The sequence below is a fragment of the Scyliorhinus torazame genome, chromosome 1 (genome assembly GCF_047496885.1).
Source record: "Scyliorhinus torazame isolate Kashiwa2021f chromosome 1, sScyTor2.1, whole genome shotgun sequence".
Taxonomy (NCBI): Eukaryota; Metazoa; Chordata; class Chondrichthyes; order Carcharhiniformes; family Scyliorhinidae; genus Scyliorhinus; species Scyliorhinus torazame.
The window spans coordinates 411,819,521-411,838,043 of record NC_092707.1 but is presented as its reverse complement, the minus strand read 5'-3'; the positions used below and the strand labels follow the sequence as shown (position 1 = coordinate 411,838,043).

At 48.7% G+C, this 18,523-nt stretch overlaps 1 protein-coding gene across 3 annotated transcripts in view; it reads left to right on the top strand.

The window, feature by feature from the left end:
• Window positions 1-5,854: 5,854 nt before the first annotated feature.
• The window catches only part of LOC140428439 (uncharacterized), a 28,088-nt gene continuing 15,419 nt past the window's right edge, over window positions 5,855-18,523 (top strand). For all 3 annotated transcript variants that reach the window (XM_072514898.1, XM_072514889.1, XM_072514905.1), the window contains exons 1-3: window positions 5,855-6,145; window positions 12,207-12,551; window positions 15,266-15,416. In XM_072514898.1, coding sequence (XP_072370999.1) covers window positions 5,881-6,145; window positions 12,207-12,551; window positions 15,266-15,416 — 761 coding nt within the window. In that variant the 5' untranslated portion in view covers window positions 5,855-5,880. The remainder of the gene's footprint in view (window positions 6,146-12,206; window positions 12,552-15,265; window positions 15,417-18,523) is intronic.

Sequence of the window (18,523 nt, the reverse complement as noted above, 5' to 3'; positions counted from 1 at the left end):
TGCCTGGACTGTCCCTTTAAATACTCTCAGGAAACTTTCAGCTCAGAATTTAACTCACTGATTTTGTTTTTCTCTTAAAGGTGCGACTGATCCAGTCCTTATCCAGTCTCCGAGTCTGGAACGTGTCCCAGAGGGTCAGACTGCACGGTTACAGTGCACCATGCGGAACGCCGCACTGAGAGACAACGTGGTTTATTGGTACCGGGAGCGGCCAGGGAAACAGTGGGAGAGCATTTTAACACATTATGCATATAATGACATATACCGGTCTCCAGGTTTCTCTGAGCGTTTCCTGCCTTCCAGACACATCGACTCCAACAGATACATCCTGACAATTAGCAACGTGCAGCCCAGTGACACTGCCGTCTATTACTGCTCAGTGTGGAGCAGGATCTATGGGAGTGGAAGCCGGCTGAATGTAACCAGTGAGTAGAGTTTTCATTCCAATTACCCACAGCAATAGCCTCTTCCAGATGAGTGAATTGGAGATGCGTTTGTGATGATGAAGAGCTAGGAGGTGATGTAAAGTGATCTTACTGATGGGTTCACTGTGGGGAAGAAGCTGAGCTCAGCTTCAGCAATTCCCCAAAGTTCCACATCTCTGGCTGTATCCTGAGGGGGTGTCTGGGGAGGTTAGTGCCGTGTGGCTGTTTACTGAGCTGCAGAGAAACTTTGTCTGAGCCGAGTCCGAATGTTGGACAGACATTTGGAGAGTGTGGAAAGAACATTGGGATCAATGGAGGAGGTGGAGAGACTGATCTGTGTGATGGTGAAGATGGGAATGTTGACCAGGTTTCTGAGGGTGAAATGAGGATGAGGAGGGAGCCAGGGATGGTGCCCTGGGGACACAGCAGAGGCGATCATTCAGACACTGGAGGAGAAATCCTTTGGTGCTGATATAATGTGGATGATGTGAGCAGCAGGAGTGGGACCGTGAGAGAGCAGTGCCAGGGGCTGGAATGTGGATCGGAGACTTTTAAACAGGAACCTGTGCTCAGTGATGTTAAACAGAGTGGAGAGGTGAACGATTCTGAGGAGGGATAGACAGTGGCCATCACATTCACACAGATATCAGTTATGATGTTGATCAGTGGAGTGCCAGTGTTGTGGGTGAGAGTGAAGACTGATTGCAGGATCAGGAGCTGGGAGTGGGCAGGAGGTGGCTCCCAATTGCAAACAGCAAGAGTCAGTCGAATGGATGGTTTGATTGTGGAGACAAAGAAATGGCTCCGTTGCTGAGAATGTGTGTGTGAAATGAGCATGGATTGTGTGGGGAGGAGTGGACAGACAGTCAGATCTAAGCACAGCTGTCTTTTCACATCCTGTCATGAATGATGGTGGGGAGCTGTGACGGTCCCGGACCAGACCCCAACTTTTGTTAGGATCCCGGACAGGAAACCCCAAACAATTTACAATTCATAAAACTGTGAGGAAAGGATATTTCACCCCAGGAGTGGTGAGTCTGACCAATAGGCATCTTTTATAGTAAAGCAAACTTTAATTTAAACACAAAATTAACCACATTGTAAGTGTGGTAGTCTGTGTAGCGGTATTACGGTACCTGGTAATGCTGGAACACCATTGGTAGATATTGTATGTTTCCTATTGGTCGAGCTGTATGGTAGCTCCGCCCTGCTAGGCGGGGTATAAGAGCCCGTGCCGCCCCAGCAGCCTTCACTCTGTACCTGAGCTGCTGGGGGAAACATCTCGCTTATTAAAGCCTTCAGTTGGACTACAACCTCGCTTTAGTGGTCATTGATCGTGCATCAGTGAGTAATTGTAAAGTTACCATAGTCCCAGATGACCACAGGCTGCTTTTCCTTTGAGGGGGAGAGCTGACTGGTGGTGATTTAACCTGAGGGTCACCACACCTCAGGCGAGAGACCAGGTTGAGAAGGCGGGGCCTTAATGAATAACCGCAGACTGTACGGGAATTGAACCCACGCTGCTGGCCTCGTTCTGCATCACAAGCTAGCTGTCTGGCCCATTGAGCTAACCCGGCCCCTTTAACCACATTGACAGCAAAGAAATAACTTTACATTTATCAGTGAAACAGTTCATAAATAAAAGGAAAAAAACTTTCCTCGTGCTCTACTCCTACCAATATATATATTCCAAATAATCAAACCGCTACAGTTCAAAATCATAAATAAAGTTGACAATCAGGGTTACTCCATGTTCTCTGTGCAGACCTTTGGCGAGAGAGGCCCTTTCAAGAACAACCTGAAAATCCTTCTGTCTTGTCAGACTCAAATCCTCTGACAAACCTGTGAAAACCACTGGCAGACCTGGCTCCTCTCATTAATAACATAATCTGTATCCCAATGTGATGTCCCATGACCTGCCCAGCGAAGACTAAACACCATCACTCACCAATTATCTACACTCCAGTGACCTTCCAAAACAGAAACTAGTTCCATTAGCCATCTCTCTGTAAACAAATAAATGGTTAAATTCAACGATGACCTCACATTGATGACTCCTGAATCGCAGCTTTAAGAACAAAGAAAAGTACAGCACAGGACCGGCTCCTTCAGCTCCAAGCCTGCGCCGTCCATATTGCCCATCTAACTGAAAACCTTCTATACTTCCGGGGTACTTATCCCTCTATTCCCATCCTATTTATGGATTTGTCAAGGTGCCCCACAAACGTCACTTTCGTAGCTGAGTTCACCATCTCCTCCGACAGCGAGTTCCAGGCACCCGCTACCTCTGTGTAATAAAACTTCCCTTGCCCATGTCCTCTAAACTTTGCCCCTTGCATCTTAAACCTGTGTCCCTCAGTAATTGACTCTCCCATCCTGGGACAAAGCTTTTGCCTGTCTACTCTGTCCATGCCCCTCATAATTTTGGAGACTTTTATCAGGATGCCCCTCAGCCTCCGCCGCTCTAGTGAGAACAAACCATGTTTCTCCAACCTCTCCTCATAGTTAATGCCCTCCATACCAGGCAACATGCTGGTAAACCTCTGCTAAACCCTATCCAAACCCTCCACATCCTTTTGGTAGTGTGGCGACCAGAATTAAACATTGTATTCCAAGTAGCCTAACTAAGGTTCTATACAACTAGAGCATGACTTGCCAATTTTTATGCTCAATTGCCGGACCGACGAAGGCAAGCATTCCGTATGTCTTCTGGACAACATTCTCCACCTGTTTTGACACTTCCACTGACCTGTGTACCTGTACACCCAGATCCCTCTGCCTGTCAATATTCTCAAGGGTTCTGGCATTTACTGTATATTTCCCAAAGATTTTAGACCTTCCAAAAAGCATAACCTCACATTTAGCCGGATTATAGTCAATCTGCCATCTCTCTGCGCAAGTCTCCAAACGATCTATATCCTGCCGTATCCTCTGACAGTCCTCATCGCTATCCACAATTCCACCAACCTTCATGTCATCTGCAAACTTATTAACACTGTCCACCAAACAGCAAAGGTCCTCAGCAGGTACCCCTTCACCCTGGGGTGTCCCTCGAAGATGTCATAGATTCATAGAATTTACAGTGCAGAAGGAGGCCATTCGGCCCATCGAGTCTGCACCGGCTCTTGGAAAGAGCAACCTACCCAAGGTCCACACCTCCACCCTATCGCCATAACCCAGCAACAACACCCAACACTATGTGCAATTCTGGACACTAAGGGCAATTTATCATGGCCAATCCACCTAACCTGCACATCTTTGGACTGTGGGAGGAAACCGGAGCACCCGGAGGAAACCCACGCACACACGGGGAGGATGTGCAGACTCCGCACAGACAGTTACCCAAGCCGGAATCGAACCTGGGACCCTGGAGCTGTGAAACAATTGTGCTATCCACAATGCTACCGTGCTACCCTTAAATTCTAATTTCCCCACCTACCATGGTGGGATTCGAACCCAGGTCCCCAGAGCATTACCCTGGGTCTACTGGATTACTTGTCCAGTGGGCAATACCACTATGCCACCACCTCCCTGACAGAGCATGTCGGGGATGTCTGACTGCCCCAGGATGCAGCTGTCGTGCACACTCCCGGGGAAGTGTGCACACACGAGCACGATCTCCATGTGGTGGTCGCTCACAAGTTGGAGGTTCAGAGAGTGGAATCCCTTTTTGTTGGTGAAGGGAACACCGTGGTACCCCGGTGTGTGCAAGTGAACATGTGTGCGATCTATTCCCCCCTGGATCTGGGGCATCCCAGTGATGCCCCCCCCCCCCCCGCCCCGTACAGCTGAGGCAGCAATGGGGCCGTGATTGGAGAACAGGATGCACTCGGCTGGGGGGGTGAGGTGGGGGTGGGGGGTGACGTGAGGGTGGAGGGGTGAGGTGCGGGTGGGGGGGAGGTTGACTGTACACAGCAGCAGAATGATTGTGAGGATTCACTGTCAGGGAAAGTGATCATTCCGAGGGAAGCAGTGAGCAGGATGGGGAGGGGATTAGGGATTTTCCGGCAACATTTCTGCAGCACCGGAGCACAGAGCAGAGAAGCAGAGGAGCTGGAATGTGAGAGGAGGGATTGAGAGATGTGTGGCTCCATGAGTGGGGACAGGGTGTGGGGAGAGCCTGAGACTGGGAGGTGTAATCAGGAGCTGCCGTCCATCCAGACGCACATCACTCTGCTCACTGACGTTGCTATTCCTCTTCACATTCCCAGCGGCATTCCTGTTGTTCCCTCAGTTCCTATTTCTATTATTTGGTCTCTATCTCTTTTTGTCCATGACCTTTAATTTGAGCAGAAGTGAGGAACACAAGGGTGGGGGTGCTAGATATTACATAGATATTCCATAATAGTTAACCAGTTGTATTTGTTGCTTGTTTAATTAGTTATTTTTAATAAGAAGTTAATTATGTTTAAACGTACAAACCTGGTGACTGTAATTATTGGGCAGCTGAAGACCTCGGGTATTGTAAAATAAAAGTTAACATCAACCATGTTGAGACTCCGGGTCAAGTGGGGCTGGAATTGACCGCGCACTGGCCCAGGGTGTTGTAACAATATGTTTCAACTAATTGACATTTAACTCAGATACTTTTAAACATGAGCTGATGTGTGACTTGCTCAAAGCGAGACAGATACCGGCTGTCTGCAAACAAAAGGAATATGTTCAAGCCGTGCTCCTTTCTTTCAATTCAACAGGAGCTTTGGGAGCCTCTAATTCGAGGTAATTCTCCATGGCAACGTTTCAGTCAATCAGAGTTGACTTTCTTTTTTAATAATCTTTATTGTCACAAATAGGCTTACATTAACACTGTCATGAAGTTACTGTAAAAAGCCCCTAGTCGCCACATTCCGGCGCCTGTTCGGGTACACAGAGGGAGAATTCAGAATGTTCAAATTACCTAACAACTCGTCTTTCGAGACTTGTGGGAGGAAACCGGAGCGCCCGGAGGAAATCCACGCAGACACGGGGAGAATGAGCAGACTCCGACAGACAGTGACCCAAACCGGGAATCGAACCTGGGACCCGAGAGCAGTGAAGCAACAGTGCCAACCACTGCGCTACAGTGCCGCCCATTGGCACCATTTCCCCTGTAGAATAAATTGTGATCTTTGAAATTTAACATTCCTGTGTTTTTCTCGATGAGGACAAAATGAAAACGTTCAACAATGTGTCTCTTTTTGACAAGATTCAATCCTCAACAACCAAGCAACTGATTTTTAATTTACTCACACAAATATATTTTGCTTTATTTGAATGAATCAGCCCATCGTTTCAGTCTTAGAATCTGGTTCTCGCTTTTTAACACCGAACATTCCCTTTAAACACTTTGGAACCTTCAGACTGGTGTTTAACTTGTTGATATTTTTCCCTTAAAGGTGCGAATGCTCCAGTCCTTATCCAGTCTCCGAGTCTGGAACGTGTTCCAGAGGGTCAGACTGCACGGTTACAGTGCACCATGCGGAACGCCGCAGTGACACACACCGATGTTCACTGGTACCGGGAGCTGCCAGGGAAAGATACGGAGAGGGTTTTAACACATGATATAAAGAACAACACACGATGGAGTCCAGGTTTCACTGAGCGTTTCTATCCTTCCCGAGACACGTCCAATAAAACCTTCATCCTGACAATCAGCAACATGCAGCCCAGTGACACTGCCGTCTATTACTGCTCCGTGTGGGGAGATATCAGTGGGAATGGATCACAGCTGAATGTAACCAGTAAGTACAGTTTCCATGAGTCTCATGTGGTTTTACTCACAGATAGAATCTTCTTGAACTTATCTTCGAGAACCTTAATTCTTTGACTCCTTTGTTTACTCGGGTTTTTGCCAATGTGGTGCCTCGAGCTGTTTTGTTTTATATTCATACTTTATTGACAAGATGCCATCCCTAACTGCCCTGGAGAAGGTGGTGGTGAGCTGCCTTCTTGAACCGCTGCACTCCATGTGGTGTAGGTACTGCTGTTAGGGAGGGAGTTCCAGGATTGTGACCCAGCGACAGTGAAGGGACGGCGATACATTTTGTTACGACACCCTGGGCCAGCGCACGGTCAGTTCCAGCCCCACAGATCCCAGAGTCCCAACATAAGTGAATTAACCAGTAATTTGTGTATTTTCCTCAGATCTTTGACCCTTGACTTCTCCAATGAGTTACAGGCACCAGATTTGAAATTAAAACATTCGAACTGTTTATTTATAAAAGGAGTAAAAGATGAACAGATAATGGAAATAATGTAACACTGATCTACTAGTCTAACTATTCCCCAAACACCGTCCCACCCGCCACCCACATGCACACAAGACAGACACACAGGGGAGAAGGGAAAGGATCAAAATGATGGGGATTAAAATGGGTGTGAGATATTTGAGGATATTTGCTGCTGAGTTTGAGGTCCTTGTAGGCCGTGATCTCTTCAGAATACGAGGTGTTGAACCATCGGAGGGTTTGGAACCTCAAACTGGGCCATTCAGGCCGGATTCTCAGGCCGTAGGATCCCCTCTGGGGACAGGCTTCAACTTGTGTTGAGCTGAGCATTACCCACGGAAGATGCACTTCAAACCTGCTGAGTTTCTGATATGTGGTCAGCTTCAGCAGACTCACCAACAACTTGTCTCAGTTACACAGAATATTAGAGCAGCATTTTCCTGAGGCCTTTGAGAGGTCTGGTACTTTTAATGGAAGAGGAACCGGAAAGGTCCACCTCCCCAGCTCTGTATTCAGGTTTTGAGTACTCACTAACTGCTCTGTGTTCCTGAAGGGGGTTCAAACTGAAATTTGAGAGAGAATCCCCCTCTTCTGGGGGAGAGATTCAAAAGGATTCTGCTCAGCTCTGCAGTTTGGAAAAATCTGGGTTGGCCGGCACCAATTCGTCCTCCAACACGGCCGGAGACTTCTCCGCCCACACTCTCCTTGGCATTCCGTGGGCCACAACAGTTTTACGTGTTTCTGTAACATGGCCAACATGCATTGTCCCCCAGTCTCTAACTGAGACAGAATCTGAGGGTTTAGTTGAGAAGGAGGTGGTTTTGGTGGTTGAACAGGTTTGAAGTCCCCACCATGGGTGGTTAACAGACTGTCCCTGGTACTTCCCTCCAACTTGGTCGACACTCCTTGACACCTTCTCTATACCTGACTCTGTCTGTCCCTCACCACTCGCCATGTGAACCTGTCTACATCACACTCTGAGACAAATAATTCCAGATCCTAACCACTCGCTGTGTGAATCTGTCTCCACCACACTCTCAGGCAGAACATTCTAGATCCTAACCACTCGCTGTGTGAATCTGTCTCCACCACACTCTCAGACAGTACATTCCAGATCCTAACCACTCGCTGTGTGAATCTGTCTCCACCACACTCTCAGACAGTACATTCCACATCCTAACCACTCGCTGAGTGAATCTGTCTCCACCACACTCACAGACAGAACATTCCAGATGCTAACCACTCGCTGAGTGAATCTGTCTCCACCACACTCTCAGACAGTATATTCCAGATCCTAACCACTCGCTGTGTGAATCTGCCTCCACCACTCTCTCAGACAGAACATTCCAGATCCTAACCACTCGCTGTGTGAATCTGTCTCCACCACACTCTCAGACAGTACATTCCAGATCCTAACCACTGGACCTAATTACTGCTCAATGTGGGGAAGCGTCTATGGGAATGGAAGCCGGCTGAATGTAACCAGTAAGTAGAATTTCATTCCAATTACCCACAGCAATAACCTCTTCCAGATGAGTGAATTGGAGATGAGTTTGTGATGATGAAGAGCTAGGAGGTGATGTAAAGTGATCTTACTGATGGGTTCACTGTGGGGAAGAAGCTGAGCTCAGCTTCAGCAATTCCCCAAAGTTCCACATCTCTGGCTTTATCCTGAGGGGGTGTCTGGGGAGGTTAGTGCCGTGTGGCTGTTTACTGAGCTGCAGAGAAACTTTGAGCCGAGTCCGTATGTTGGACAGACATTTGGAGAGAGTGGAAAGAACATTGGGATCAATGGAGGAGGTGGAGAGACTGATCTGAGTGATGGTGTAGATGGGAATGTTGACCAGGTTTCTGAGGGTGAAATGAGGATGAGGAGGGAGCCAGGGATGGTGCCCTGGGGACACAGCAGAGGCGATCATTCAGACACTGGAGGAGAAATCCTTTGGTGCTGATATAATGTGGATGATGTGAGCAGCAGGAGTGGGACCGTGAGAGAGCAGTGCCAGGGGCTGGAATGTGGATCCGAGACTTTTAAACAGGAACCTGTGCTCAGTGGTGTTAAACAGAGTGGAGCGGTGAAAGATTCTGAGGAGGGATAGACAGTGGCCATCACATTCACACAGATATCAGTTATGATGTTGATCAGTGGAGTGCCAGTGTTGTGGGTGAGAGTGAGGACTGATTGCCGGATCAGGAGCTGGGAGTGGGCAGGAGGTGGCTCCCAATTGCAAGCAGCAAGAGTCAGTCGAATGGATGGTTTGATTGTGGAGACAAAGAAATGGCTCCGTTGCTGAGAATGTGTGTGTGAAATGAGCATGGATTGTGTGGGAGGAGTGGACAGACGGACAGATCTAAGCACAGCTGTCTTTTCACATCCAGTCATGAATGATGGTGGGGAGCTGTGACGGTCCCGGACGAGACCCCAACTTTTGTTAGGATCCCGGACAGGAAACCCCAAACAATTTACAATTCATAAAACTGTGAGGAAAGGATATTTCACCCCAGGAGTGGTGAGTCTGACCAATAGGCATCTTTTATGGTAAAACAAACCTTAATTCAAACATCCCAATGTGATATCCCATGACCTGCCCAGCGAGGACTAAACACCATCATTCACCAATTATCTACACTCCAGTGACCTTCCAAAACAGAAACTATATCCCATTGGCCATCTCTCTTAAAACAAATAAATGGTTAAATTCAACGATGACCTCACATTGACTACTCCTGAATGGCAGCTTTAAGAACAAAGAAAAGTACAGCACAGGACTGGCTCCTTCAGCTCCAAGCCTGCGCCGTCCATATTGCCCACCTAACTGAAAACCTTCTATACTTCTGGGGTACTTATCCCTCTATTCCCATCCTATTTATGGATTTGTCAAGGTGCCCCATAAACGTCACTTTCGAAGCTGCGTTCACCATCTCCTCCGACAGCGAGTTCCAGGCACCCGCTACCCTCTGTGTAATAAAACGTCCCTTGCACATCGCCTCTAAACTTTGCCCCTTGCACCTTAAACTTGTGTCCCCCAGTAATTGACTCTCCCACCCTGGGACAAAGTTTTTGCCTGTCTACGCTGTCCATGCCCCTCATAATTTTGGAGACTTTTATCAGGATGTCCCTCAACCTCCGCCGCTCTAGTGAGAACAAACCATGTTTCTCCAACCTCTCCTCATAGTTAATGCCCTCCATACCAGGCAACATCCTGGTAAACCTCTGCTATACCATCTCCAAACCCTCCACATCCTTCTGGTAGTGTGGTGACCAGAATTAAACACTGTATTCCAAGTGGCCTAACTAAGGTTCTATACAACTAGAGCATGACGTGCCAATTTTTATGCTCAATTGCCGGACCGATGAAGGCAAGCATTCCGTATGTCTTCTTGACAACCTTCTCCACCTGTTTTGCCACTTCCACTGACCTGTGTACCTGTATACCCAGATCCCTCTGCCTGTCAATATTCTCAAGGGTTCTGGCATTTACTGTACATTTCCCAAATATTTTAGACCTTCCAAAATGCATAACCTCACATTTAGCCGGATTATAGTCAATCTGCCATCTCTCTGCGCAAGTCTCCAAACGATCTATATCCTGCCGTATCCTCTGACAGTCCTCATCGCTATCCACAATTCCACCAACCTTTATGTCATCTGCAAACTTATTAACACTGTCCTCCAAACAGCAAAGGTCCTCAGCAGGTACCCCTTCACCCTGGGGTGTCCCTCAAAGATGTCGGGGATGTTTGACTGCCCCAGGATGCAGCTGTCGTGCACACTCCTGGGGAAGTGTGCACACACGAGCACGATCTCCATGTGGTGGTCGCTCACAAGTTGGAGGTTCAGAGAGTGGAATCCCTTTTTGTTGGTGAAGGGAACTCCGTGGTACCCCGGTGTGTGCAAGTGAACATGTGTGCGATCTATTACCCCCTGGATCTGGGGCGCCCAGCGATGCCCCCCCCCGCCCCCCCGCGCCGTACAGCTGAGGCAGCCGTGGGGCCGTGATTGGAGAATGGGATACACTCAGTTTGGGGGTGAGGTTGGGAGGGGTGGGTGCATGAGGGGTGAGGTTGGGGGTGAGTTGGGGGTGGGGGGAGGCTGACTGTACACAGCAGCAGAATGATTATGAGGATTCACTGTCAGGGAAAGTGATCATTCCGAGGGAAGCAGTGAGCAGGATGGGGAGGGGATTAGGGATTTTCCGGCAACATTTCTGGTGCACCGGAGCACAGAGCAGAGAAGCAGAGGAGCTGGAATGTGAGAGGAGGGATTGGGAGATGTGTGGCTCCATGAGTGGGGACAGTGTGTTGGGAGAGCCTGAGACTGGGAGGTGTAATCAGGAGCTACCGTCCATCCAGACGCACATCACTCTGCTCACTGATGTTGCTATTCCTCTTCACATTCCCAGCGGCATTCCTGTTGTTCCCTCAGTTCCTATTTCTATTATTTGGTCTCTATTTTTTTTTGTCCATGACATTTAATTTGAGCAGAAGTAAGGAACACAATGGTGGGGTGCTAGATATTACATAGATATTCCATAATAGTTAACCAGTTGTATTTGTTGCTTATTTAATTATAGTTATTTTTAATAAGAAGTTAATTATCTTTACATTTACAAACCTGGTGTCTGTAATTATTGGGCAGCTGAAGACCTCGGGTATTGTAAAATAAAAGTTAACATCAACCATGTTGTGACTTCGGGTCAAGTGGGGCTGGAATTGACCGCGCACTGGCCCAGGGTGTTGTAACAATATGTTTCAACTAATTGACATTTAACTCAGATACTTTTAACCATGAGCTGATGTGTGACTCATTTACACTTGCTCAAAGCGAGACAGAGACCGGCTGTCTGCAAACAAAAGGAATATGTTCAAGCCGTGCTCCTTTCTTTCAATTCAACAGGAGCTTTGGGAGCCTCTAATTCAGGGTAATTCTCATGGCAAACTTTCAGCCAATCAGATTTGACTTTCTTTTTAATAATCGTTATTGTCACAAATAGGCTTACATTAACACTAATGAAGTTACTGTAAAAAGCCCCTCGTCGCCACATTCCGGCGCCTGTTCGGGTACACAGAGGGAGAATTCAGAATGTTCAAATTACCTAACAACACGTCTTTCGGGACTTGTGGGAGGAAACCGGAGCGCCCGGAGGAAATCCACGCAGACACGGGGAGAATGTGCAGGCTCCGACAGACAGTGACCCAAGCCGGGAATCGAACCTGGGACCCGAGAGCAGTGAAGCAACAGTGCCAACCACTGTGCTACAGTGCCGCCCATTGGCACCATTTCCCCTGTAGAATAAATTATGAATCTTTGAAATTAAACATTCCTGTGTTTTTCTTGATGAGTACAAAATGAAAAACTTCAACAATGTGTCTCTTTTTGACAAGATTCAATCCTAAACAAACAAGTAACTGATTTTTAATTTACTCACACAAATATATTTTGCTTTATTTGAATGAATCAGCCCATCGTTTCAGTCTTAGAATCTGGTTCTCGCTTTTTAACACCGAACATTCCCTTTAAACACTTTGGAACCTTCAGACTGGTGTTTAACTTGTTGATATTTTTCCCTTAAAGGTGCGAATGCTCCAGTCCTTATCCAGTCTCCGAGTCTGGAACGTGTCCCAGAGGGTCAGACTGCACGGTTACAGTGCACCATGCGGAACGCCGCAGTGACACACACCGATGTTCACTGGAACCGGGAGCTGCCAGGGAAAGATATGGAGAGGGTTTTAACACATGATATAAAGAACAACACACGATGGAGTCCAGGTTTCACTGAGCGTTTCCATCCTTCCCGAGACACGTCCAATAAAACCTTCATCCTGACAATCAGCAACGTGCAGCCCAGTGACACTGCCGTCTATTACTGCTCCGTGTGGGGAGATATCAGTGGGAATGGATCACAGCTGACTGTAACCAGTAAGTACAGTTTCCATGATTCTCATGTGGTTTTACTCACAGATAGAATCTTCTTGAACTTATCGTCCAGAACTTAAATTCTTTGACTCCTTTGTTTACTCGGGTTTTTGCCAATGTGGTGCCTCGAGCTGTTTTGTTTTATATTCATACTTTATTGGCAAGATGCCATCCCTAACTGCCCTGGAGAAGGTGGTGGTGAGCTGCCTTCTTGAACCGCTGCACTCCATGTGGTGTAGGTACTGCTGTTAGGGAGGGAGTTCCAGGATTGTGACCCAGCGACAGTGAAGGGACGACGATACATTTTGTTACGACACCCTGGTCAGCGCACGCTCAGTTCCAGCCACACAGATCCCAGAGTCCCTACATAAGTGAATTAACCAGTAATTTGTGTATTTTCCTGAGATCTTTGACCCTTGACTTCTCCAATGAGTTACATGCACAAGATTTGAAAGTAAAACATTAGAACTGTTTATTTATAAAGAGAGTAAAATATGAACAAATTATGGAAATAATGTAACACTGATCTACTTGTTTAACTATTCCCCAAACACCGTCCCACCCGCCACCCACATGCACACAAGACAGACGCACAGGGGGGAAGGGAAAGGATCAAAATGATGGGCATTAAACTGGGTGTGAGATATTTGAGGATCTTTGCTGCTGAGGTTGAGGTCTTTGTAGGCAGTGAACTCTTCAGAATGCGAGGTGTTGAACCATCGGTTGGTTTGGACCCTCAAGCTGGGCCATTCAGGCCGGATTCTCAGGCTGTGGGATACCCTCTGGGGACAGGTTACAACTTGTGTTGAGCTGAGCGTTACCCACGGAAGATGCACTTCAAACCTGCTGAGTTTCTGATATGTGGTCAGCTTCAGCAGACTCACCAACAACTTGTCTCAGTTACACAGAATATTAGAGCAGCATTTTCCTGAGGCCTTTGAGAGGCCTGGTACTTTTAATGGAAGAGGAACCGGAAAGATCCCCCTCCCCAGCTCTGTATTCAGGTTTTGAGTACTCACTAACTGCTCTGTGTACCTGAAGGGGGTTCAAGCTGAGATTTGAGAGAGAATCCCCTTCTTCTGGGGGAGAGATTGAAAAGGATTCTGCTCAGCTCAGCAGTTTGGAAAAATCTGGTTCGGCCGGCACCGATTCATCCTCCAACACGGCCGGAGACTTCTCCGCCCACACTCTCCTTGGCATTCCGTGGATCACAACAGTTTTGCGTGTTTCTGTAACATGGCCAACATGCATTGTCCCCCAGTCTCTAACTGAGACAGAATCTGAGGGTTTAGTTCAGAAGCAGGTGGTTTTGGTGGTTGAACAGGTTTGAAGTCCCCACCATGGGTGGTTAACAGACTGTCCCTGGTACTTCCCTCCAACTTGGTCGACACTCCTTGGCACCTTCTCTATACCTGACTCTGTCTGTCCCTCGCCACTCGCTGTGTGAATCTGTCTCCAGCACACTCTCAGAGAAATAATTCCAGATCCTAACCACTCGCTGTGTGAATCTGTCTCCACCACACTCTCAGACAGAACATTCCAGATCCTAACCACTCGCTGTGTGAATCTGCCTCCACCACACTCTCAGACAGTACATTCCAGATCCTCACCACTCGCTGTGTGAATCTGTCTCCACCACACTCTCAGACAGTACATTCCAGATCCTAACCACTCGTTGTGTGAATCTGTCTCCACCACACTCACAGACAGAACATTCCGGATCCTAACCACTCGCTGTGTGAATCTGTCTCCACCACACTCTCAGACAGTACATTCCGGATCCTAACCACTCGTTGTGTGAATCTATCTCCACCGCACTCGCAGACAGTACATTCCTGATCCTAACCACTCGCTGTGTGAATCTGTCTCCACCACACTCACAGACAGTACATTCCGGATCCTAACCACTCGTTGTGTGAATCTACCTCCACCGCACTCTCAGACAGTACATTCCTGATCCTAACCACTCCCTGTGTGAATCTGTCTCCACCACACTCACAGACAGTACATTCCGGATCCTAACCACTCGTTGTGTGAATCTACCTCCACCGCACTCTCAGACAGAACATTCCGGATCCTAACCACTCGCTGTGTGAATCTGTCTCCACCACACTCTCAGACAGAAAATTCCGGATCCTAACCACTCGCTGCGTGAATCTACCTCCACCACACTCTCAGACAGAACATTCCAGATCCTAACCACTCGCTGTGTGAATCTGTCTCCACCACACTCTCAGACAGAACATTCCAGATCCTAACCACTCGCTGTGTGAATCTGTCTCCACCACACTCTCAGACAGAACATTCCAGATCCTAACCACTCGCTGTGTGGAAGAAGTTTTTTCTTCATTTTGCATTTGCCTTTTTTGCAAATTATTTTTTTGCCCTCTGTCTTAATCTTTTCAGAAAGGGGAACAGTTTCTCCCAGTCTGCTCTGGTCAGAACTCCAGTGATTTTGAACATCTCTATCAAATCTCCTCTGATCCTTCTTCTCTCCAAGGAGAATGGTCCAACTTCTCCAATATATCCCCGGAACTGAAGTCCCTCATCCCTGGATCCATTGTCTTGAATCTTTGCTGCTCTCTCTCCGATACCTTCACATCCTTCCGAATGTGCGATACCCAGAACTGGCTGTAATATTCTGATTGAGGCTGAACTAATATCTGAAGCTGAATATACTGAAGCTGCCGTGTGTGTAACATTCTGATACTTTACAGAACAATCATCCGACCAGAATCCCGGGACAGCAGATGCGATTGTTTTAAGCACGGGTATAATCCTGGCCTTTGTTGTCTTGTTCTGCTTCGCTCTGCTCACACGTTATCTTGTAAAAAAGAGGTTGCACTCTGCAAAGAACTCCACACAAGGGTAAATATGAATCATCTTGTGTCTGATACTGTTACTGCACAGGGTGATTATTTTATAACTTGCTGCTTTTAGTGAGGAGCCACATTCCCCTTGCAGCCTATCGTTCAAGTGTGTGAGCTGCTACTGTTGAGACCAACACATGTGCCAGTGCTTGACTGGTGCCAGTCATCTCCAACTGTCCTGGCATCACAACCACCCCAGTATTGACCAACAGGCACCTAACTGCTGCTGCTGAGAGCCAGGATGGTTTTCACAGTTGAAGCACTAAACCTCGCCCTTCGGACATTAGTGCTGGATAATTGCCCCCCTCGCCCTGTGTGCTGGTTCAGTGCCCGTGTCTCGCTGGCTGCACAGTCCCTCATGGTGGTTAGAACAAACAAGTGTTCATGCTCTCTGTCCAAACAGCCCATGTCGGCCTTTATCCTCCCCACAAGGAAATAGTTCTAATCATATTCACACCATATTCCAATATCTCTTCAGCTGTCTTTTTCATCACCTCCCTCTCCAATCTAATCTCAAATGATGACATTATTTCTGCCTCACCCACTAGTCTGGGTGAATCCCACATCCTCCCGACTCTGTGTCAAGATATTTATCTGCCCTATTCTAGTCTCTTCCATAAGCTTGTATCCAGAGCTCCTCAATCTTCACCCTCCCTGTAAAAGTCTGCTTCCATCTCTTCTATCCCAAGTTTAAAGAATTTTGAAGACCTTTGATCATATTGCTCTGCAATCTGGGTTCTGCTAATGATAAAAAATGTCTCCCGTCTTTCTTTGTATTTGTTTTGCTGACACCAGACCCAATCCCAGTGAATCTCTCCTGTTTCCTCACTAACGCCTGACAGCTTAATCAGCTTGGAGTGGAGAGCTCTTGAGCATGTCTTCAAAAACTGAGATAACTTTCACTGTCAGTGAACGACAGACACTCTCGGTGTTTCGTAACTAACATTCAAAACATTAAAATGTTCCAGGGAATATTTTGCAAAATGGGTGTTGACATTTCCAGGTTGTAACGAGACAGCAGTGAGTGCATGGCCCAGATAGCGGAAAATCCCAGTATTCATTGTGGATTCACTGGGAGCCCAGGGGAATCCTGACCAGTCTGGTTTGGGTGGTGTGACCATGGACATCTGCACAGTTTGCATTGCTTTGATAGAAATGAGATGGATCAGATTTCCCAGGAGAAGTCCGCACTGTTTCCAGCCCTTTCTCAAAGTGTGACATGCTTTGTGTTTATTGAGTTGGGAGGTTAATAGGGGGGTGAAAAAGGCAGATGGGACACTTGCCTTTATCAATCGGGGCATCGATTACAAAAGCAGGGAGGTCATGTTGGAGTTTTATAGAACTTTGGTGAGGCCACAGCTGGAGCACTGTGTGCAGTTCTGGGGCGAAATTCTCCGACCCCCCGCCGGGTCGGAGAATCGCCGGGGGCTGGCGTGAATCCCGCCCCCGCTGGTTGCCGAAGTCTCTGGCACCGGAGATTCGGCGGGGGCGGGAATCGCGACGCGACGGTTGGCGGGACCCCCCGTTCGATTTTCCGGCCCGGATGGGCTGAAGTCCCGCCGCTAAAATGCCTGTCCCACCGCGTAAATTAATTCACCTACCTTACCGGCGGGACAAGGTGGCGCGGGCGGGCTCCGGGGTCCTGGGGGGGGCGCTGGGCGATCTGGCCCCAGGGGTGCCCCCACGGTGGCTTGGCTCGCGATCGGCGCCCACCGATCCGCAGGGCGGCCTGTGCCGTGGGGGCACTCTTTCCCTTCCGCCTCCGCCAGGGTCTCCACCATGGCGGAAGCGGAAGTGACTCACTCCACTGCGCATGCGCGGGAATGCTGTCAGCGGCCGCTGACGCTCCCGCGCATGCGCCGCCCGGAGATGGCATTCCGCGCCAGCTGGCGGGGCACCAAAGGCCTTTTCCGCCAGCTGGCGGGGCGGAAATTCCTCCGGCGCCGGCCTAGCCCCTCAATGTTGGGGCTCGGCCCCCAAAGATGCGGAGCATTCCGCACCTTTGGGGCGGCGCGATGCCCGTCTGATTTGTGCCATTTTTGGGCGCCAGTCAGCGGACATTGCGCCGTTTCTGGAGAAATTTGCCCCTGGTAACCACATTATAGGAAGGGTGTGATCGCACTGGAGGGGGTGCAGAGGAGATTCACCAGGATGTTGCCTGGGATGGAACGTTGAAGTTATGGAGAAAGGTTGAATGGATTTGGGTTGTTTACTCTGGAGCAGAGAAGACTGAGGGGTGACCTGATCGAGGTGGACAAGATTATGAGGGGCATGGACTGGGTGGATAGGGAGCAGCTGTACCCCTGAGATGAAAGGTCGGTTACAAGGGGACACAAGTTCAAGGTGAGGGGCAGGCAGTTTCGAGGGGATTAGAGGAAAATCTCTGGCACCGGAGATTCGGCGGTGAGGGTCTGAAACCCACTACCTGGGAGGATGGTGAGGGTCTGGAACGCGCTGCCTGGGAGGGTGGTGAGGGTCTGGAGCGCACTGCCTGGGAGGGGGGTGAGGGTCTGGAACGCACTGCGTGGGAGGGTGGTGACGGTCTGGAACGCGCTGCCTGGGAGGGTGGTGAGGGTCTGGAACGCACTGCCTGGGAGGGTGGTGAGGGTCTGGAACGCACTGCCTGGGAGGGTGGTGAGGGTCTGGAACGCACGGCCTGGGAGGGTGGTAGAGGCGGGTTGCCTCACATCCTTTAAAACGTACCTGGATGAGCACTTAGCCGTCATAATATTCAAGGTTATGGACCAAGTGCTGGTCAATGGGATTAGGTCGGCGGGTCAGGTGTTTGTCATGCATCGGTGCAGACTCGATGGGCCGAAGGGCCTCTTCTGCAGAATCTGTGTGATTCGGTGATATAAAGATTAACGTCACCAATCCTGAGCTCCCAGGAGAAAGGGAAGAGACTGAGACAGGTGCTGTCACCTTGTCCCCATCTCAAACTCCCTGTGTCCACTGCTCCTCGCTCTGGACTTTCTCTCTCACTCTCTGGGATACGGGAGGCAAAATAAATCAATCAGGGCTGAAATATTTTCTAAATGATCGGTTTATTGATATTAAGACACAAGGGCAGGGATTCCCCCAAATCGCGGCAAAGTGTTGCCGCCG